We start from the raw sequence: 22,954 nt of genomic DNA on the forward strand, positions 1-22,954 counted from the left end.
CTGGAAAAACTCGGGCACCGACCTCCTGACTCACAGCCCGGGCAGGGCAGGTTGGAGAGTTTGGGTCCTACTTCTGTTGCAACCTGTTTGGGTGTCCAGAGGTAAAGGAGTAGAGAAGATGCTGTGGAGCATCGGGAGCTCCTCAGGGTTCAGCATTCCCACCTTGGCACCTGTCTGGGCAAGGGGGGCACAGGGTGGCATTTGTGAGATCTTTGGAGAGTGGCTCCCGATGCTCATGAGGAGGTGTGAGAGCGGCGGTGGGCGTTATAGATGTGCCTGGAGATAAGCTGTTGAGGCACCACCAGCAGTGCCATGTCGGCAATGTGCTGGCATGGCCATGTCCTGCCCTTCGGGATGGGTCATGACTTGCTCCTGCTTCTTGCCTCAGCTCCAGCAGACATGGGGGTGACCAAATGTTGTCCTGAATGTGTCACAGGGGTTGTGCCCATGTCCCCAACCCTCTAGCTGACTTTTTGGCTTTATCTCCTCCTTTCAGATCGACAAGTACCTCTACCACATGCGGCTCTCCGAGGAGACCCTCCAGGAGGTGTCCCAGCGTTTTGGGAAGGAGATGGAGAAGGGGCTGGGGGCAGACACCAACCCTACCGCCATGGTGAAGATGCTGCCCACCTTCGTGAGATCCACCCCGGATGGGACAGGTACCATGAGACAGGAGATGCTCCCTGCCACCAAGCAGAGGGACAGCGCGGTGGGGAGGTCTCAGTAGGTGCCAGGAGGCAAGGTTGGGGCCAACCATCCTCATAGTGCTGCCAAAACAGGGATGGATAGCACCCATGGCCACCTTCACTCCTGGTCCTTGGGGCTTCATCCTGCTTCTGCTGAGCAAAGCTTAGTTTGGGGACAGCTCCCATTCTCCGCTCGGTTCCATAGTGGGGGTGGGAACCAGCCCTCGCGTGCTCTTCCTGGCAGGACAGAGACAGTCACGGGTCCGGCTCATCAGGTTTCATTAGACTGAAGCAGGCAGCAGTGCCAGCCGCTCTCTGAATGCCACGAGGGCCACTGGAGGAGAAGGGGGCTCTCCAGACTTGGCTCCTCACAATACAACCTTTCTGGCCGCTTCCTGGGCAGAAGCCGGGCTGCCCGCAGCTCGCTCCCCGCCAGGGACATCCCTGTTTTGGGCTCTGGTTTGCTCCTCTCAACTCCAAAACCTGCTTCCTCCAGCATCCATATGGGAAATTTCCTCGTGCCTCCTCTCCTAGCTCGGTGCTTTGGGAAGGAGCTTTGCCGTGTCCCTGCAGCATCACCCCTTGCCCGCCGATGCTGATGCCACCCAGGACCTGCCAAATCTCTCAGCTCAAAGCCAGTGGAGTGGTGGTGGCTCCTGAAGGGCAGGGAGGGACAGAGAGCCCCGAGCAGCCGGAGCTGCCCCTGGCTCTGCTTCTGGGCTGGCAGCAGCCCTGGGGAAAGACCCCAGGCCAGTCGGTCCCGTTGGCTGGAGCTGGCTCCAGCATCAGCATCTTCATGGGGGTCCTTGCAAAACCTTGGCAGCAGATCTGCTGACAGCCAGCAGGAAAGGTGGATAAAGAGGCAGGGAGCTGCTGGAAAGACCTATCTACCCTTCCCTCCCCATCCCCAGCTGTTTTGGCCCCGCTATATTTTCATACCTGGCTTCTGCAGGTGAGCGGGTCCCAGCAGATACTGTGGGCTGGAGTCTCAAGCGACCTGGCCTCGGCAGGCAGTGACTGGGCAGACTGGAGTTGCGTCTCCTGAGAAGCACGCCGAGCCAGCGCGAGCCTGACAGCGATGGTGTTAAATAAGGTGTACCTGAGAGGTAGCGGTGCTCAAACAGTGACAAAAAAACCCCATTGCTGCTTGTTGTCCACTCTCTCGAGGCAAGGACCAAGGTGATGAGCTGAAGGTTTCCATCACTGGCCAGCTCTGGGTTGGTGTTGGCTGGTAACATCTCGGTGAGATCTGAGGGGAGAAGTCCCTGGGGAGTCACGAGCACCACAGAATGGTTTGGGTTGAAGGGACCTCTAGAGGCCATCTAGTCCACCCCCCCTGCCATGAGCAGGGACATCTTCAACTGGATCAGGCTGCTCTGAGCCCCGTCCAGTCTGACCTGGAATGTTTGTAGGGATGGGGCATCTACCATCTCTTTGGGCAACCTGGGCCAGTGTCTCACCACCCTCGGTGTAAAAAAGTTCTTCCTTATATCTAGTCCTATCTAGTCTGAATCTCTCCTCCTTTAGTTTAAAACCATTACCTCTTCTCCCATTGCTGCAGGCCCTGCTAAAAAGTCTGTCCCCACCTTCCCTTTGAGCCTCTTTAAGTATTGAAGCATCCCTGCACCCAGAGCCTCGTGCTCGCCTCCCCCTTCCCCCCCCCACCTAGTGCACGTACACCCAAAAGCTGGACCTGGCTCCCTGCCCCAGGACAGAGATTTCAATCTATTTAAACATTTGAGAATATTTTTAATTACAGGGATAGCTGGAATGCCGCCCCTGGGCACGGGAATTATTGCAGCCAAAGGTGCTGGGTGCTGGCGGAGCGTGTGTCAGAGCTCCCGAGAGGCAGGAGCAGAGCTGACCTATGTTGGGGAGAAGGTGCAATCCCTCTCCTTGCCCTTACAAGAGCCAGCTTTGGCTTCCTTCGCTGTATCCTCCCCATTCGCAGCTTCTCCGGTGTCCCAGCTAGCATTTCTCACCCAGAGCAGGGGAAAAAAGGGGCACAGCAATATGGAAAATGCCATGCCGAAGGGATGCTGGGGCAGTCATGGGGCTGCAGCTGCCCGGGGACTGGAAAATGGGAGGTTTTTGAGCAAGTCCCAGGGAGCCAAGAGCTGGGATTCCCTGTATGGCTCCGGGTTGTGAGCGGCATCGGTGTCTCTGCTGTTGGGTTTCGGTGGGGGGGACTGGAAGGTCAGTGCCACCGGGTGAGCCGAGGCCACCCGTGGGGCTCGCTGCCAGCTCCCCTGGCTTCTCACTTTGCAACAAGATGGTGTGACAATGGCTCGGGAAGAGGTCAACGTCCAGGCCTGCCTCCTTCCTTCTTCCGCTTTTTATGAAGCTTCTGGGCAAAGTCTGACTTTGGAACGGCACGACATCCCCTTCCCACCCGCTCCCGGTGCCCGCGGCTGCCTCCCACCTGCAAGACAGGTTATTCCTCTGCCCCAGCCAGGCCAGCTCTAACCCAATCCTGCTGCCACACCAGCTTCGGAGGCTCCACACCTTCCTCCTCTGGAGCATCTCTGCCCTTCCTACCCCTCCTTGCTACAGCCTGAGTTGTCTCTGCTTTGGGATTACGCCCCGTCCAACGCGCAGCTCCCAGGGATCCGGGCGGATGAGAGGCGCTTATAGAAATACAAGGTCACATCTGCAGGTTGAAGTCAAAACACAGACACGGCTCCCAACCTCTCCACCCCTCCTCTGCACTCTTGGTGGCTTTGCCATTCTTGAGGCAACATAAAAGGGGTGGAGATTTCTGCTTCTGAAGAAAAAGCAACTTTTCTTGCTTTGTTCGGCTGCAGCACCCACAGAAATGCCCGCTGTGCTGTGCTTGCAGCGAGGCAGTGGGCATCCTACCACAGGCTGATGGGGGAAAACAGATCCCAAATCAGCTTTTTCTTGAAACCCCAGTGACTCTGATCTCCTTGCTTAGTGCAAACATCACCTTCCTCCCTGCTCCTTTCCTGGCGTTTCCAGGTTTTACTGGCATTGCCACGTTTCCTCCTCCGTGCTGGTGCTAACACAAGGATCTTCTGGTGCATCCCCCAGTAAGCCCCAGCAGCTGATATCCATGGCCTGAGGTTTTCAGGAGGATGCTGCAGGACTTTGGTGCTCAAGTTCCTGGAAATTCAAAGGGTGGTTCTAGGCTGGACATCTTGAAGGGTCTTTACAACACCTTTCCCTTGGCTGGTGTTATTCTTGCCGATAACCAGCTGCCTCTGCAGGAAAACCAGCTCGCGTGGCCCATGATCTTGAAGTTTTAAAGAAAAAGCCGTTTTCATGCCCAGAGCCCCCCTCCTGGTGATTTACTGCACTCCCCAGCAAGGAATGGCGAATCTCTGCCAGACTACTCTTGCTGTGGTCACCGTGAGTCGCTCTTTGCTGGACCCAATTCTGTCCAAACCAAGCCACCAGGTTAATCCTGGATTTTTTGGTGCTGCAAACCTGGTATTTCACGCCCCATACATCATAAGCCCCTTTGCTGCTCTCCAGTGCTAAATCGGTGGAGATGCTGATGCAAGCACCAGGGCTTTTCTGTTCCCTCTTCTGCTTGAATCCTCTCAGCTGACTGGAAGGAGCCAGGGTAGGGATGGAAAGGGCGTCCGCAGACAGGGATGGAGTGGGAACCGCTGGGGTGTGCGCCTCCACCTCATCCTGCATCTCCCTGGGGGTCAGAGCCTGGACCTGCTCCAACTGCTTCCTCTTACTCTTTTTTTTTTAATTTTTTTTTTTAGTTTTTATTAAGCCAATTCACTGAGGATTCCTACAAAATGGGATTGTTGTCGGTTGGAAGCCTTGAGATCTGAGGTGGGAGGTGTGGGGTGAGCGACCTCCGAGATGCTGAGGCGTGATCCTGCACATGCTGCTCTGGACCCCTGGCACGGGCTGTATTTCTGGGGATGGCAGAGCTCCTCTGCCCGCTTTGCCCCGTGCTTTCTTCCAGGGAGCACAGGCATTTCTTGAAGCCATGAAACACTCACCCTTAGGTGGTTGGCTGAGAGCAGACAGGCCCTTGAATCAGAGCTCCATGTTTGCCCTTGCTGTTTGGTTTGTGGGCTCAGCACCGAAGCCTCTATCTTATCCTGTACGGAGGGAGCCCTAATCAAAGGGAGGACCCAGAGCAGCCCATCACACAGCCACATTGCTTCAGCCTGGGAATTTTCTAAGGGAGATTTTGCTGCCTTTTTCCTCCTGCAAAGCTGATCCACCCAGGAATCATAGAATGGTTTGGGTTGGAAGGGAACTTAAAGCCCCCCCAGTGCCACCCCCTGCCCTGGGCAGGGACACCTCCCACCAGACCAGGTTGCTCCAAGCCCCCTCCAACCTGGCCTTAAACCCCTCCAGGGATGGGGCAGCCACAGCTTCTCTGGCCAACCTGGGCCAGGCTCTCACCACCCTCACAGCAAAGAAGTTCTTCCCCACATCTCCAGCTCCATCTCCCCTCTTTCAGGGTCAAACCCTTCCCCTTCATCCTACCACTCCTTTCCCTGATCCAGAGTCCCTCCCCAGCTTTCCTGGAGCCCCTTGAGGGACTGGAAGGGACTCCAAGGTCTCCCCGGAGCCTTCTCTTCTTCAGGCTGAACCCCCCAACTCTCTCAGGCCCCCCTCCCAGCAGAGGGGCTCCAGCCCTCCCAGCATCTCCGGGGCCTCCTCTGGCCCCGCTCCAACAGCTCCATGTCCTTGGGATGTTGGTGGCCCCAGAGCTGGAGGCAGCACTGGGGGGTGTCTCCCCAGAGCAGAGCAGAGGGGCAGAATCCGCCCCCCCAGCCCTGCTGGCCACGCTGCTGGGGATGCAGCCCGGGGTGTGGGGGGTTTCTGGGCTCCAGCACATGTTGATGGGTGACGTTGAGCTTCTCATCCACCCACACCCCCAAGTCCTTCTCAGGGCTGCTCTCCAGCCATTCTCTACCCAACCTGTATTTGTGCCTGGGATTGTCCCAACCCACATGCAGGACCTTGCACTTGGCCTTGTCTTGGCACCCCCTGACTGTAGCAGTTGCCACTTGAACCACTTGTACATCTCCTGTGGCTGTAGAGCAGCTTGTAAGGGGGATTTTTGATTTAATAATAGTTAGGTCCTGCTGCTGCTTTGTGGTGAAGGTCTTTGGCCTTTTTCTTGGGATGATGTCTGTTCCTCCACATTATCTCCCAGGAGCTGAGCAACCCGTGACCCTCTTGGCTTCAGCATCCTTACCTCTGGTGTATTTATCAGTCCCCTGTGGTGGTTTTTATGCTCTGCTAAGCGAGCAGAACGGCATCTGTGCCGGCAGCAAGGGAAGCAGGAGTATGGTGTGACCCCTGTTTGGGCCAGAACATGATGCCAGTGGTGCCCAGGCATCGCGTCCAAAGCTAAATCCCCACAGTGGGGCTTACTGGTGACACCAGGACAGCGAGGAGCTTCGCTGAGGGTTTTCCTGGTGCATTTTTCAGCATCTGTGTGAAGAGACATGGCCGAGGCATGCCCTGTGGCTGGCAGACAGGCTGGGAAACGAGCTGCCAAACTGGTTTAAACCTCATCCCTGCAAAGGGTCAACGCGGGTGTGAGGCGAGGAGGAATGAACACCCGGAGTCTGACTGTCCCAGCACACGAGCTCCGGCACTCCAGCGCTCCGCCGGCTCCCGTGCTGTTCTCCAGCCCAGCGAGCGTTGAATTGGATGTCTTTTGGCCACGCTGCCTTGCTCAGAGCTCAGAGCCATGCCGAGGGTGTCATTCATAGAAGAATGAGTTGCAAAGCTTTGATGGGGTCCAGGTTTGGGCTGCTCCGTGGTTCTGGGTTAATGGTTGGTCTCGGGGTGTTACCTTAACCCCCAGGACTGCAGCCAGGGCAGCGTAGCCTGCGATGGTATGGCTTGGCATGGGCTGATTCTACCAAGAGCTGGGACCCCATCTACTCTGCATCACCCAGTGCATCTGGGGTGATGCGCTGACCCCCCTGGAGTGATGCACTCACCCTCCCCAGTGGTCCCCCCATTCTCCATCCCGAGCAGCAAGGCTGTTGGACCCTGCTGAAGACCTCCAAGCCCCTCTCTTATTCCTCATCTTATTTCCTCAGAGCACAAGGGCTGCTTTTAATAGACCTTTTTAGCAGCGGAGGGACTTTATAAAGCTGCTCTCAGCCCAGGCTCCGAGTCTGTCACCATCTGCAGTTCCCTTGCCCCGAGTCCTCGGAGGGTCAGCCCCAGAAAAGACGCCAAGACAGATGGACGCCCTGCAGGCTTGGACAGCGAGCTGCCTTTTCAGCTGGAGTCACTGGAGATGCTGGCTGGCCTGGTGTCATTTGAATACTAATAAACCACACTTTTTGTTTCAACTGTAGCCCCTTTGTAAGAGCCTCAGCCGGGCACAATGCGGCCCCCGGGCGCTGTAATCTGCCCAGGGGAGCCAGCACAGCACATTTAATGTATTCAGAAATCAAACAGTGCTGATAGAGGGCTTTCCCCCATCCCTCTCCCCACACCACTAGGTATTTAAAACAGCCAGCTTGGCACTTTTCCCACATCCCAGGTCTTATTTGGTCTGAAATTCAGCCTTGGTGCCTGCTACAATAAAAAGAAACAGGAGGTGAAACCCGCTGGGCTGAGCCCTTGGGCCTTGGAGGCAGCAGGACATGGGGCTCCTCTCGGCCAGTTCTCTGCGTCCCACGTCTGGCCGGGAAAGGCAGCAATGAAACCCCAAGGGCTTTTGGATTTCTTTTTCCTCCCTGGTTTCCTGCTTACACCTTTCCATCTTGCCTTCAGCGAGAAGCCACATGCCAGGAGCGTGCAGGATTCCTGGGGCAGGGCAGGGGTGGTTGTCCTGCACTGCAACAGCCAACAGGTTTTTATCAAATAGCAAATGTTTAGCCAAACTCTAGTGTTTCACCACCTTGTTTCAACAGGCTTTAACAGCCTGGGCTGGAGATTTAGGTGCTTTTGTGAGCATCCTGCATCAGTAGGGTCAGGAGTGGCTCTGCTGCCTTCTTCCTCATGGAGCCTGAGGCTGGAGCTCCTCTTCCCTGGGAGCGCTGTTGGTTTGAGCACAGGCTTGTCTAGATGGGGCCAGCAGGACGTGTCCTCCTGCCACCAGTGCTCCCAGCTCAGCCAGTGCCTCTGCACACCCTGCCCAGTGCATCAGGATACATCTCAAAGATGTTGCTTTGATCCCCCATCAGCTACGGGGGTGCTGGAGGTGCAGAGGAGGGGCAGGAAATACAGGTACAGCTCTGATAAATTACAAAAAAAACCCCAAAACCAATAATAATAAATAAAACAATGAAAAAATATTTAAAAATAATGCCTTACCCTCATAGTTTGAGGTGGCTGGTTACTTCCTTGCCTGCTCCGGGGCTGTCTGGCACAGGAACAGATGCTGCCAAAAATGGGCTGCTGAATTAATGCTTGTTCTTGTCTCTGGGCTCCCTCAGAGGATGGAGACTTCTTGGCACTGGACCTCGGTGGCACCAATTTCCGTGTGTTGAGAGTGAAGGTGTCCGACAACGGCCTCCAGAAGGTCGAAATGGAGAATCAGATCTACGCCATCCCCGAGGAACTCATGCGAGGCAGTGGGATGCAGGTGGGTTCAACCCCTCTACCCCCAATCCCTGCTCTCCTGGGCAACCCTCCAACTGCAGGGCTCCCCCCATGGGGGAAACCACCCATCTTGGGACAGTTCTCCTGCCTGGAGGGAGGGTTGGTGTCACCCCCAAGGCCCTGAGGTGTGTAATGGGGTTGGAGCAGCATCCTACTGCTGCCTTGCCCGGCAGGATCCAGGGAGATCCTTGACTTCCATTGCCTGGAGCTAATAATTTCTGACACCAAGTAACCATGATGGGTGAGGACCATGGAGGTATCATGCGGATGACAGACCACCAGCCCCTCGAGCAGGCAGGGGTGCAGGTGCTGCTCTGGTGCAGCTTGGTCAGGGCAGCCAGGCAAGGGCTCACTCTCTGCCTTTTTTTCTAGCTCTTTGACCACATCGCTGAGTGCTTGGCCAACTTCATGGAGAAGCTGAAAATCAAAGACAAGAAACTCCCCCTTGGGTTCACCTTCTCCTTCCCGTGTCACCAGACCAAGCTGGATGAGGTGAGTGATGGTCTCCCCTGCCGAGGATTGTGGCTGGGATGCAGTGGGATGGGGTCCAGCTCTTGGTGGTGCCAGTAGCTGTCCCACACCAGTTAAGCTTCTGCTTTTAAATAGGCTGGTTGGGTTTGGGTGGTGTGTAAGGTCTTGGTGCTGATGGGAGCATAGAATCAGAATCTTCTAGGTTGGAAGGGACCTCAAAGATCATCTGGTCCAACCGTCAACCTAACTGACAAAAATAGACACCCACACAACAAACAAGAAGCATCCCCATCACTAAACCATACCTCCCAGCACTACATCGACCTGCCTTTTGAACACCTTCAGGGATGGTGCCTCAACCACCTCCCTGGGCAGCCCATTCCAGTGTCTGAAAATAGGAAGTGTCCCGGGGCTTGTGGGGGTCTAGGAGGTGATGTTTAACGTGCCCTTTGCACGGGTGCCTCCCCGGAAAGCGCAGACAGAGCTGCAGGAGAGCGGCTGCGGCGGGAGAGCAGCTCCAGCCAAAGGCAGCCCAGACGTGCCGAGCATCACATCCCCCGTCATGCGTACGGGGAGAAGAGGGAGGGAGGGAGGGAGGGAGGGAGGTCACCCTCCCCGGCTGCTCGCCATGCTCCAGGCAGCCGGGAATCGATGGCTGTCAGCTCTGCTCAGCCGTGCCGGCTCTCCTCTCCGCCGGGAGCTGGTGACCTCGCTGGGAGACTAAACATCTCGGCGAGCAGAGCCCAGCGGAGGCACGTGGCCCCTCTCCTGCCACCCACGGCCTCAGCCGGGCTCTCGCTCGTGGTGGCAGGGGTTGGGGGGGGGCTGTTACTTTCCTTGCCCTTATCTCACCCGGCTTCCCAGGCAGGATTGGAAAGGAGGGCAGCTCCATGGCGTGCTGACGATCCAGCACGTCCTCCCCTGATGGGAATGCGGTGGCATTTTGTACCAGGGATGGGGCAAGTCATGCTCTCGTGCCTGAGCGATTCAGCAGACGTAATGAGGAAGAAGTTTAAGGCTTGCCTCGTGACAGCAGCGAGGGTTGTAAAAGAAAAAGCATAAAGAAGCTGGGAGAGGAAGCATCTCTTCCCAGTGACCTTGTCCGATTGCTTCCCTCTGTGCCTCAGTTTCCCTGTCCGTAAGGTAGGGCAGGTGTTTCCCTCACTAAGGCTTCTGGGACCCTGGGGTTCGAGATTTTAAATGCCATCGAGTCCTTTCCCTTCCCCCAGGGCTCGGCGTAGCCTCCGGCTGGGTGACAGTGGTGGCTCTGCTGGGTGGGGATGGAGCCAGTACCTCTGGCCACAGGAGATGGTGAGACCCTCATCCCACAGGGATGGGGCAAGGAGCAATTTGTAGGCTTGGGAACAGGTTTTGCTCCAGGGGTCCATAAAACCCAGTCACGGGAATCATGTTCCCTCCCGCTGGCAGGAGAACGAGCAATTCACATTCTGTTTTACGACCATAAACTTTATCTGCTCGGAGACGCGGAAATCATTGCTGATACCGCAGCTCACAAGCTGATAACAGGGAGGGACTCACCTGTGGTGCTGTGTCCATCCAGCCCTTCCCTGCACTGGGGAGCCCTGGAGACACATGGCTTGGTGGGTCTGTCCTCCGAGCATCCCTTCTTGCTGTTTCTCCATAGAGCATCCTGGTGACGTGGACGAAGGGATTCAAGTGCAGCAGCGTGGAGGGGAAAGATGTGGTGTCGCTGCTGCGCAAGTCCATCAAGAAAAGAGGGGTAAGAGGCTGGGCAGGTCTGTCACCTCCTGGGGTGGTGGGACAGTGGCCTGTGTTTCCCTGGGTCAGGACACTTGCAGCTCCACACCTTGGTTCCCCTGTGACAGCAGAGACGTTTTGGTCTGTTTTGACTCAATCTCTCTTCTCTCCACCATCTCAGGACTTTGACATTGACATCGTGGCCGTGGTGAATGACACCGTTGGGACCATGATGACCTGCGGCTACGACGATCATAACTGTGAAGTTGGCCTCATTGTTGGTGAGCTGCAGCAAGGGAGGAGAACTGGGGTTCATCTCTTCACGACCTCCAGAAGATCACATTTATTGCAGATTTCAGGGGTTTTTTTGGTGGGGGGAAGAAAGGTGACAGTGATATTAGAAAACCAGTGTTGTCCCATGTTTGTTTTCTTCCATCTTCACTTTCTATGGTGAAAACAAGCTGGGATTTTTGGGGGGCTGTTCCTAATTATGGGTAATATATGAAGGGCAGCGTCCTCTCACCACATCCCTGTGCTTCATTCAGGTACCGGCACCAACGCCTGTTACATGGAGGAGATGAGGCACATTGATCTGGTGGAAGGGGACGAAGGTCGGATGTGCATCAACATGGAGTGGGGAGCCTTTGGTGACGATGGTGTGCTCAACGACATCCGGACAGAGTTCGACCATGAGATAGACATGGGCTCGCTCAACCCTGGCAAACAATTGTAAGCAGATTCTTGGCTTCGGCTCAGGCTTGGGGTTTGCTCTGCATTGTTCGTCCTCCCATCGCGCTGGCGTTAGTGGGACCGAAGAGGTCGTCCCAGTTAACTAGGTCACTGCGTCCTCCGCTGTGCCAGCTACACCAATGCAAACAGGGGCTGTACCACAAATTTGGGTTGGTGTGCCCAACTGAACCACTCAGCACCCGCTTCCCTCATGAGCTTTTCACTTGAATGTGTTGATTCCTGTTTCTTTGCCCTGCCAATGGAGCTACCTACCAGCCAAGGCAAACACCACCACCTAATGTCCACATCCAAGTCCTACAGATCTCCTGTTCCCCAGGTGGCAGCGTGGGGGGGGCTCTTTGCAAACCAACAGGCGCCCTTCAGGTAGCCGTAATTTCTCCTTGCAGAATGATGGTTATGTCAACACGGCTTTATTTTCTCACTGATGGGATAAACTACTCTGGAAAGAGATTACCTAGATTGCTTTTGGGCCTGGAAGGCTGCCAGGTGTTTTTAAGATCAATCTGTGGCCACCTCACAGCACACGCAGCCAAATGAATGCATTTGTTCTTCTGCCATTGGCAGGTTTGAGAAGATGATCAGTGGGATGTACATGGGAGAGCTGGTCAGACTCATCCTGGTGAAGATGGCCAAGGAAGGGCTCTTGTTTGGAGGAAAGCTCACACCAGATCTTCTCACTACTGGCCACTTTGAGACCAGATTTGTCTCTGCTATTGAGAAGTAAGTAGGACCCGGATGGTTTCCTCACATCCCAGCCCATCTCCTGACCTCTGTGCTGGGGCAAAACAGGACCCACCACAGGCCTATCTACTGAGCAAACCAGGCTACTTCAGATGGCAAAAGTTGTATTTCCATGCATGAATCCTTTTTTGTTCTTTGATGTGCAGGGAGAAAGAAGGGCTGCAGAAAGCCCATGAGATCCTCACCAAGCTGGGCCTGGAGCCATCTCATGAAGACTGTATAGCTACCCTCCGCATCTGCCAGATTGTCTCCACCCGCTCGGCCAACCTGTGCGGGGCCACCCTGGCGGCCGTGCTGCGACGCATCAAGGAGAACAAGGGGGTGGACCGGCTGCGGTCCACGGTCGGCGTGGATGGCTCCGTCTACAAGAAGCATCCTCAGTGAGTCCATGGGGACAGGCAAGGCTGGTGGGGAGAGAGAGCACAAATCTGTTCCTGCCAGCAGCAGATAAAGCTTGGCACAAACAGAGCATCTCCAAATATTCCCCTGGGCACCTCCGTTTGGATCCCAAGGGGTCATTTACAACCCCAGAGGGTCACATCATCCATGGTGACATACTCAGGTCCTCTTTCCTCCTCCATAGCTTTGCCCGGCGCCTCCATAAGACGGTGCGGAAGCTGCTGCCAGACTGCGAGATCCGCTTCGTGAGGTCAGAAGATGGAAGCGGCAAAGGGGCAGCCATGGTGACGGCGGTGGCCTACAGACTGGCTGCCCAGCACAAGGCACGGCAGAAGATTTTGGAGGCGCTCAAGCTGAGCCATGACCAGCTCCTGGAGGTGAAGCAAAGGATGAGGATAGAGATTGAGAAAGGGTTGGGCAAGGAGACGCACCAAGAGGCAACGGTGAAAATGCTGCCCACCTATGTGTGCTCAACTCCAGATGGCACAGGTGATGTACCACAAGCCCACAGATGTGCTGTGTAGGGCAAAGAGCCAGCATGGCTGCTCCCAGCATCTGCAGTCCTTAGGGAAGGGCTGGGACCTTTGCCATGGCCAGTTCCCTCTTTGTGGTGGGAGTGGCACAAAGCTTTTTAACAACCAGTATGATACTGGTAAAAGTGGCTGAACCTCCAGGACGTTCTGCACTTGACTTAAGACAAAGCCTGGCTTTCACTGTGGTTTTTGCCACCGCAGGTGTCTCACCACCATTGTCCTGGGTTGTGCTCCCAGTTCTCTGTGGCTTGGGTGTACACCTGCCCCTTGGCTTGAAATCCTGGGATTTCCCCAAGTCTGTAGGAAACCTCTCCATCACCTTCCTACCTGCAGCTGCACCTCCATTCCCAGCCACCTCTTGGTTTCTGGTCCTCTCCCAGGAAGAGGGCACATTCGGCTCAGCTTTGTGCCACACTCACAATACTCCTTGTCAGGATCTCTCTCCTAATGGTTCTCTCTTGGGTTTCAGAAAAAGGAGATTTCCTCGCCCTGGACTTGGGAGGTACCAATTTCCGTGTGCTGCTGGTGCGTGTGAGGAACGGGATGAGGCGTGGTGTCGAGATGCACAACAAGATCTACTCCATCCCAGTGGAGATCATGCAGGGGACGGGAGAGGAGGTGAGGATGGGCAGCTGGAGGTTGAAAACTGGGGCATCTTCCCTGGGGTGGCAGCAGAAGTGGCAGGCAGTGGATCAGACAGCCGGTGCTGGCTGACCACAGGAGCTCTTCTTGTCGTGCTCTGCTTTCCAGGGTGCAGACCCAGGAGGGTGGAGAAGGCTGCTGCTCTCCTGCCTTGAGAGCAGCCAGTTCTGCCCAAGGCTCCCAAGTTTGTGCTTTAGGAAGCTTGAGACTGTTCTTTAGGTTAGAAATTGTGTTATTCCCAGACATCGCTGAACCCTACCCTGAATCCCACATGCTCCACAAGGGCAGATAAGCATCATCCCGGTTTCCCAGATAGAGAAACCACAACACAAGCAGTAGATGTCTCCAGAGTCTTATTTGCAGGTGGAAAAAGTTTTGCAAACCACTCCAGGCAGTGCTCAGGGACTGGGAGTGTTTCTAGCAGACAGGCACTGGGATACCTCCCAGAGGGACTGGATTCCCGTGTCACCCCTGGGAAGCTGGTCCCTCCATCCAGCTCCCTGGGTGCTGGGTCCCCACCAGCCCCTCCATCCCTTCTGGGTGCAGTACAGGACCTGCAAGGTGGAGGTATCTCAGTGATGTGACTGCACTGTCAGTGGGGGAGAGGATGAAAGAGGAGGTGTTTTGGGGTTGCTCACCTCGTGCAGTGCAGCGGAGAAGCATCCTGGTCTGTTCAAAGCCCTGTTGGCCTGGGAGTGGATCAGCATCTCCAGTAGGTTGGGCAGGCTGGCATCCAGCTGAGTTTCTTGCTGTGATGGTAACTTCTCTTTTTGGCTTTGTGCACCCAGCTCTTTGACCACATTGTCCACTGCATCTCTGACTTCCTGGAATACATGGGAATGAAGGGTGTATCACTCCCGCTTGGATTCACATTCTCCTTCCCTTGCCAGCAGAACAACCTGGATGAGGTAAGCCCCAACCCACCTCATAGCACACATGTCCAGTACCCAGGGCTGGCTGAAAAGCTGGAAACTCTTACCTACCAGAGTCAATGACCATGTGGCAGGTCAGAAGGGGCAGGGGGAAGGCAGGAGCGTGGAGCTGCTGGTGCTGCTGAAAAGCCCCCTTGCTGCATCAAAGCAAGCTCCACTTGAGCTCTGGAGACAACCCAGCTGAGCCATCCTCCACGCATGAGGATCTGACCTTCACGTGCTGGGCAGTGCCCACCAAGAGCTGGTGGACATGGGGTTGTTGGCCCTCCCCCCCAGCAGCCTGGGTGATTTACCGTGGGGTATTTCCACAACAGGGGATTCTCCTGAAGTGGACGAAAGGTTTCAAGGCGACCGGCTGCGAAGGAGAAGACGTGGTGAACCTGCTGAAGGAGGCAATTCACAGGAGAGAGGTGAGTGGCCACGTAGCTGCGAGAAGCTGGTTGCTTGCTCCCACATCCCAGTCGTCTTCGGCATCTTTAATTGGCCTGTAAAGCAAATTAATGGGCTGAGCACAGGGCTAATGACTGTCTGAATTTTAACAACCACCTTAGTCACCACTAGAGGTTGGATTTTCAGACCCCGGAGCTAAGAGCTGGCTTCTGGCCAGGGCTGGAGCAGACTTGTCTCACTGCAGGTTAGGGAAGCACCATGCTTGTTTCTTCAGCACAGACCACCCAAAGCTCCTGCCCTGGGGGCTGTTTCTGGCAGGGCTGTCCCAACGTGCCACCTCCTCTCTAGTCGTGTCCTGCTGGAGGTCTTGAGGTTTGAGTGTTCACCTGCAGACACGTGGGGCTGCAGGGAGTCCCTGGGTGCCTGGACTATTCCCATGCTCAGCAGACAGGGCCTTTCCCAGTTGTGGCAGCAGATGTAGGAAGCTGCGTCCTCCGGGAATAACCCACACAATCCCATCCCTCTGCAGGAATTTGACCTGGACGTGGTTGCGGTGGTAAATGACACAGTTGGCACCATGATGGCCTGTGGGTATGAAGATCCGTACTGTGAAGTTGGGCTCATAGTCGGTGAGGACTGAAACTTTCTTATGGAGTTCCTCTGCCCGCAGCCCCACATCTGCTCCCATGGGGTGCTCCTGGCTGCAGAAGGTGTCTGAGGGCTTTTATCTTGCGTACGCACCACGCTTCTCCAACAGCCCCATTGAAAGATGCTTCTCTCTCTGCAGGCACAGGCAGCAACGCCTGTTACATGGAGGAGATGAGGAACGTGGAGCTGGTGGAAGGGGAGGAGGGCAGGATGTGTGTCAACATGGAGTGGGGGGCATTTGGTGACAACGGGTGCTTGGATGACATACGGACAGAGTTTGACTTGGCGGTGGATGAGCTGTCTCTCAACCCTGGGAAGCAAAGGTGTGTGGTGGCTTTGGGGAGCTGGGAAGGGATCCCCAGTGAGCCTGGGTGTCCAGGAACAGTCCCACCAGCCTCTTGGTGGATCATCAGGGGACGAGTCCAGCTCTGTGACGCACCAATGTGTCCCATGTCCCCTGCCTGCAGGGTGGGGACCGCACTGCTGGACTTGCTCCAGGTTGTCAGGCATCTGGCAGAGCTGGACTCGCGATCCAGACCCAGAGACCCTTCTTGTCCTGATGCCCAGCCTTGCCCTCTCCCTCCAGGTTTGAGAAGATGATCAGTGGGATGTACCTGGGGGAGATCGTTCGAAACATCCTGATGGATTTCACCAAGCGGGGCCTGCTCTTCCGGGGACGGATCTCAGAGAGGCTGAAGACCAGAGGGATCTTTGAGACCAAGTTCCTGTCCCAGATAGAAAGGTGAGGTCCAACAGGTGGGGTGGGCTCCAGCTCAGGCCATACAGCTGCAGATCAGAGCAGAGATGTAGCTTAGGGAGAGCATTCCCAGGGCTTGTGGGAGAAGCCCCAAGCACTCCGTCTGGAGCCAGGATGACACAGGGTGGTGCAATGAAGGTAACTCAGAAAATCCACGTGGTTCTGACAGGGCCAGTGTTGAGAGACAGTGGAACTGGCTGGGGGTGGCAGCACATATGCCTCTTTATCCTCTGCCCTGGACAGAGGTGGGTCACAGGTTCAGTAGTCGTCATGCTCCACATCAATGCCTTTGACCTGAAATGGCCTCACTGATTAGGATATGACATCAGAGCCACATCCAGGTCTGGAAGCTGAGGTTAGAGAGGAGCTGTAGAGTCCCTCCAGTCAGTGTCACAAGTCCCTGGGCCCTGCAGGATGTAGATAAGAAAGGGGAAGCCACACGTCTGAGTTGTTCCATCTCCTAATGCTCCCTGGCTCTTGTGTCCTCCCCAGCGACTGCCTGGCCCTGCTCCAGGTTCGCTCCATCCTCCAGCATCTCGGCCTGGAGAGCACATGCGATGACAGCATCATCGTGAAGGAGGTGTGCGCGGTGGTGGCCCGGCGGGCAGCTCAGCTCTGCGGGGCCGGCATGGCAGCCGTGGTGGACAAGATCCGGGAGAACCGTGGGCTGGACTTCCTCAAGATCACAGTTGGAGTGGATGGGACACTCTACAAGCTGCATCCTCAGTGAGTTCTTGGTGGTGGGTGGTGGAAAGGTGGCTGTCCTCCAAGGAGGCTCATGGCGGTGCCTCTGCTCATCTCAGGCAGATGGGGTGCTAAGAGCCAGTGTGGAGAGCTTCTCAGCGTAGTTGGAGAGGGAGGTACTTTAGGGTCTCAAGGGCGACCAGTAGCTCACTGCTTTAAACTCTGTCAAGGCACAGCAAGAACCAGCTGCTCCCTAAAGGATGGGGCACCAGGACAGATAACACAGCAGGGTCCTTGGACCAGCCAGGACCAGTCCCACAATCCCTGAGGCCTGGTTGACCCAGAAGTGGTGACCAGGTCCAACCAGGAGTCCAGTTCATCAGGCAAAGTCATGGGGAGGAGGCAGGTGGAAACCAAGAAGTCAGTCCATGATCTGGACCAAGAAGGCCCACAGCCAAGCAGAACTATGTGCCTGAGCTGAAGGCTGGTGCTCCCAAGACAACGGAGCTCAGGCAAGGACTAAAGGCACAGGGCTGAGGTTAAGTAAGGCTCAGGGATCCATGGGTGGAGGGGGAGCTCCAAAGATCCCCCTGGGGGGGGCTTGTAAGGACTTTTAGTGCTCTCAGGGCTTGGTGGGACCACTAGGTTTGGCCCTGAGTGGAAGGAGAACACAAGTCTGTAAACTATACTGTGAACTGAGGCTGAAGTGTGGAGCCTTACGCTTCCCAGTGCCTCCTGCCTGGCAGCTCTCTCTCCATCCGCCTTTCTCCCCGGTGTCCGTGGCACCTTGGGTTGAAGGCAACCGTGCAGATAGGTGTGGGCTGGTCCCTGTGGGCTGGTCCCTTCAGCCTCAGGCAGGTTAAATCAGCAGCTCTTCCTTCCTTCCCTGACAGCTTCTCCACCGTCATGCACGAGACCGTGAAGCAGTTGTCTCCAAAGTGTGAAGTGACCTTTCTCCAGTCGGAAGACGGCAGCGGCAAGGGCGCAGCGCTCATCACGGCGGTGGCCTGTCGGATCCGGGAGGCCGGCCAGCGGTAGAAGGAAGGAGGTTTGCCGAAGAGCTTGATTTCAGCAAAACAGGACGTTTCCCCACCCAGTCCCTCCCTCCCTCCGTACACACACACACACACACACACACGGCCTCCCCTTCCAAGCAGACCCTTAGCTTTACTTGTTCTCTTGGGATACCACCCGTGGGACTGGAGATGCTGTGTGCTCGGTATAAAGAGTTGTCTTAGGAGTTTTAGTGCATGCCATAAAACCACCCACCAGTAAAGCTAAAAGTGTCTTTAGGCTGTCTACACTTCCAGTTAGAGCTGGACCTGTCCCACTCGCAGCCTCTGTCAAACACCAGCTCTCCTCCCCACGGCTCCTTAACCACTCTCACATCTTCCCTGACAGCAGCAAGGATAATGCTAGACTAATTAAGACACTGCATTGTCACTTTACAGTAACTGGTACCTATTTATGTCTGTCGGAGTCGTAGTGCGTCCGTGCTGTAGAAAGCAAACCTCTTTAAGATTGGGCTAAAGACCTCCATTAGTCTTTTACCCTGATCAAGGCTGTATTATTTCCATGAAAGTCATGGTAACTCTTAAAGCACAGGGTGCAGAATTCCAACCAGCGTGGTCTGGGTCTGCACTGGGAGATACCAAGTATCTCTGTTGGTGAGCAATATTAAAGAACCTGCTGGAGCCGAGTTAGAGGGGTCCCTTTACCCGCTCCAGCAGAGCACGTGCCTGGAAATAATTGGGGACTCAGGGTCTAATCCCATTTCCCGACCTCTCACCCGCACCCTAAACAGAGTGTAGTAGTGTGGCACGTAGGTATGGTTGTGTTTCACCCCTGGAAACCACTAGCACCCTTCCCTGGGGCGTGCGTGGACGCGGGGTGGTCCCTTCCCCGTCGCTGCGCGCACCGGGGCGGCGCGGCCGTCGGTCTGCACTTGGCGTGGTGAGTTGGGTTTGCTTTTTGTCTGTGAAATAGTTCCTGCATCTTCAGCCTTTTAGGTGACACCTGGATTTGTACACTGTATATTTATGTTTCAAGAGATCTTACATCTTTTTATGTACATAGTCTTGGGGGGGTTATATTGCTTAGTTTTGACTCCACCTTTTAATGTCACTTAAGAATGGTATAGAGTACTTATTTTCTTTTTTTTTTTTTCTTGTGTTATTTTTTTAATTTAAAATTTTCTTGGGGTAAACTGGAGAAAGAGACCCAAATTCCTGAGGGCAGTTGTACAAGAGGTTTGGGCATTCTGAATTTATCACCGGAACAAAAGGAAAACCAGGAAGCCAGGGACAGGACTCGTGGGGAGCAGCGGGGTGCCGCAGCAAAACTTCCAGGGTTAGGCTGCTTTGAACCTAAGGAGAGGTTTTATTTTGCCCTCCCGTGCCCTCCCCAACCTGTTTTGCTCTGGAAAGCCACGTCGCTTCCTACTGGGGTGTGTGGTGACATAACCCAGGGCTCTGTAGGGACATGTGGACGGTGTGTAGGGGCTGGCAGCCGGGCACCGGCAGCCTCAGCTCCTTGGATGAAGTTCACAGCACTAATCAGTGTCACCTCATTTCCATCTGGCATCCTTGGGGCTGGGGGTGAGCGTTCCCGGGGGGTGTGTGTGCCCATAGCATCGCTTTGCACACGTGGGTGAGAAGCAGCCAGTATTTTTTTGCCAACAGAAAAGCCCGTGGATGAGCTGAGCGCGGCAGTTCTCTGCCTGAGCCAGCAGAGGCACGTGGAGGAGGGTGGGTACGTTTCTGTAAATATTTAGCAGAAGATAATGAAATCCCAGTGATGTACAAAAGAAAAAAATAATTAATAATTCCCACGAACAGACCTTCAGTTTGGAGGATAGAGTTTTTGTCTATTTTTATGTATATTTTTATACTGCTTGGGGTAACCGCATTACCAAAAGTATCTCTTCTATGTTGGGGTCAAGTTCAGTAGCACAATTTTAAAGCAAAATTACTCTTTGGGCATTTTAAATGCTTTTTTTTTTTTTTTTTTTATAAGCCTCAAGACAATTATAACAAATAAAATCTGACTGTGTATAGAAATGATGTAAGAAACCAAGTTTAGTGGAAGATTTAGAGGATGATAAATAAATTTTTGAAAGATGATAGAGAAATCCTCTCACATGGTACCAAGCAGTTGTGTGTGATTCTTTCCTGAGAAGAGCAGCATCTTGCCTACTGAAAAATTGTGGTTTTACCTGCTGCCCCACGCAGAAGGTTGCAGTAGTGGCTGCATTTTCAAACTCTTATCCAGCTGTACCTCTTTGGAAATCTAGCGTGTTCAGCAGTTAGTGAGCTAAATTTTATACAACTAGTTTTTTGGGGAGAGAGTGGGAAAGATCAGGACTATGGGGCAGCCCCACTTTTGTAGCTGGTTCAGGCTCCAGTTCAGCAAATTGTTGGAGGGGGTGAGGTGAAGGGTGAGAAGGGAAGGTGGGCAGTGAAGTACCTGGTTAGCGAGGCCGGGGGGAGCAGGGGAACCTCACCCCCCCTCCTTTCCTTGCAGCAGAGGATGGGCTGTGCCTTCACAGCCGCAGGAGCTGTATTTAGTCACTGAGCACTTTCTCTTCTCCTGGAGGAGAGGAATTAAAGGCAGCACGAGTTACTTGGAGCTACAGCTGTTTTTGGTCTGTCCCACAGTGTCTGGTCTGGGGGGTGGTGGTGGTGGTAGCAGCAGCTCTGTAGGGCTGGCAAAGCCAGGGAGCCACGTGCCCAAAGTCGAGGATAGGGATTGAAAGGTTCTTGTGAGAGGGGATTTTTGGCTGGGCTCGGTCAGATGGATGCCCACCTGGATAGCCAGCAGGCTCCTGTAAAGCTTTAAAGCTTTTGCTTCCCCTTTGCTTTGATTCAGAATGAAGCAGGGTCTGAAATGCTCCCGGTGAAAAAGGCAATACTTGAAGCGTTACAAGAGACCTGTGTTAACCTGTGACTGCAGGTATGGCCCCAGCCCTAAGAAAGGTTTTTATTCCACACTTTGAGAAGTTGGGGCTCCTTTTTGCCTCAAAGGGGAGGACCATGGGAGATGTTTGCTGTAGAGTCTGCTTGTCATGTCAGTGGGACTGTAACCTCACACCAAAACGTTGCCATGGGATGTTATGTGAATGTGTTTAACATGAAGAAGGGAAGATTAAATCATAACTATTGATATGAAGGGAAGATGAAATCTATTCTATGTAGGAAGAGATGGACAGACTGAGCAACTTGATTTGCCCAGTCCGTCTCTTTCTTCCAGTAAGAAGCGCTGCTTTGTGGATTTAGGATGGCTTTTGTTTTGTTGGGTTGTTCCCATTAGGATGCATTTTCTTTGCACACTCCTCTGGCCACAGCGGCAGCAGGAGACCAGGTCTTCCACTGTGTCAGCTGCTACGCTGGGGACATTGACCTTTCCTCCCTGGCAATTCTCTCCTCATTGGGTCTTTGGACAGGATTTTATTGCTACGGCTTTATAAAACAAATATATATATATATACATATATATACATACACACACACAAGGAGAAAATTATTGAGCCTTGCAAGAGGAATTTGCCTTTTCTCTTCCTGGAGTGAAAGGCTGGGGGGGGGTAAAGCACCATGTTCAGCCACCCAGGACGTTTGAGAGAAGCATCTCTGAGCGTGGGGGATGCAGAGATCTTGGCTGGGCAGAGCTGGGAGGTGGTTTGACCCCAGACAGGTCGGTGCCCCCGTCCTGCGCGCTCTCTTATCAGGCAATGCAAACGTGCCCGGGGTGTCTGACCCAGATAAGAGGGTGAATAGGTCCTGTGCAGGGGAGGGGAGTGGGGACAGGTGTAAGAGACAGTGACAAAAACCACAAGTCCCCACCACAAAGGGTGGCGAGGTACCAGACCGCAACAAAATACACTGGAATGGGGGGAGCCTTGGTGCCCCCCAACCTTGCCCCAATCTCCTCCCCTCCCTCCAGCAGATAGAGAGTGGAAAATACCTTCTTTTGACAGATCATTTCGCTTGCTCGCGTAGAAAAGCGATCACTGAAGGCAAAACAGGTGATTCCTGGTCACAAAGTAATTTGGAGCGAGTCAAATTATTTGCCTGGTGACATCCCTGACAAGTCTGGAGTCTTTCTGGGCTGAAGCAAAGAAAATGCATCTTAATGCAGGTGTTGGCTCCGCGCGGGGCAGGGGGAGTTAAATAAAGCCAAAGACTGTTCAGCTGCTAGCAGAAATGAGTGACTGTAGATTCACCTGATGTTGTTATTTCGTGTTTACAATATTTATTTTTAGTAATTGACTGCAATTATATTATATATAGGCTTCCTTATTTTTGTACTTTTCATACCGTTTTCCTGAGTGTGGTGTTGTACTTCTCAGCTCCCCTTTGCCACAATTGCTGCTCCTAGTCAGTGACAAATAAAAGAGAGAAAAAAAAAAAAAAAACCACAACACACAAACCACCACCCATTTTCTGGGGTAAAATTGTGATGTTTTTGGGTTTCTGTGCTCCTCTCCTTTGCAATCCCTTAGGAAGGGCACCTGCACTACTGCCCTGTCCCAAACCCCTGATCCTGTCCACTGGGAAGAAGGACCAAAGCTGGGAAGGGATTTGTTTTTTTGCACTGACAGTGTCCTCACAACCAGGAGGGCGAGGGAGGGACCAGGACACCCATAGGTCACAGAAAGGAGTCCTTAATGACTGGGGAGAAAAAAAAAAATATCTCAAGATGAATTTCCTGTAAGCTCTTGGCCCCATATCCCACATCCTCATGGTGGGGTGGCAGTTCCCCAGCAGCAGAGGTGCACGGGGCTGTGCAGCCAGGACACACGGCGATGGCTTGCCCAGGGTGAGCAGGGGCTGAGGAGGGCACTGGGAGCCAGGGGGGTGGCAAGGGCAGAGCAGGATCTGGACCCCAATGGAAGGTGCTGAGCCCTCAGCACAAAGCAGGAGCCCTGCAGCAGCTCAACCCACCACCAGAGATTGCATTTCAGCTCTGGCATTACATAAACCCCAGGTATTTCAACGTACTGGTTCTCTTTGGCCATTAACAAACAGCCCCAGT

General features: G+C 54.2%; 1 protein-coding gene across 1 annotated transcript; it reads left to right on the forward strand.

Annotated features, from left to right (window-relative positions):
• Positions 1–500: 500 nt before the first annotated feature.
• Positions 501–22,334, forward strand: LOC106897826 (hexokinase-2). Its single transcript, XM_014958706.1, has 17 exons — positions 501–659; positions 8,093–8,241; positions 8,631–8,750; positions 10,375–10,470; positions 10,630–10,729; positions 10,994–11,177; positions 11,763–11,918; positions 12,086–12,319; positions 12,523–12,827; positions 13,341–13,489; positions 14,302–14,421; positions 14,760–14,855; positions 15,365–15,464; positions 15,623–15,806; positions 16,070–16,225; positions 16,733–16,966; positions 17,818–22,334. The coding sequence occupies exons 1-17, from the start codon at positions 518–520 to the stop codon at positions 17,960–17,962; spliced, it is 2,670 nt and encodes an 889-aa protein (XP_014814192.1). The 5' UTR covers positions 501–517; the 3' UTR covers positions 17,963–22,334.
• Positions 22,335–22,954: the final 620 nt, after the last annotated feature.

Source organism: Calidris pugnax, unplaced genomic scaffold (genome assembly GCF_001431845.1).
Source record: "Calidris pugnax isolate Ruff unplaced genomic scaffold, ASM143184v1 scaffold244, whole genome shotgun sequence".
Lineage (NCBI taxonomy): Eukaryota > Metazoa > Chordata > Aves > Charadriiformes > Scolopacidae > Calidris > Calidris pugnax.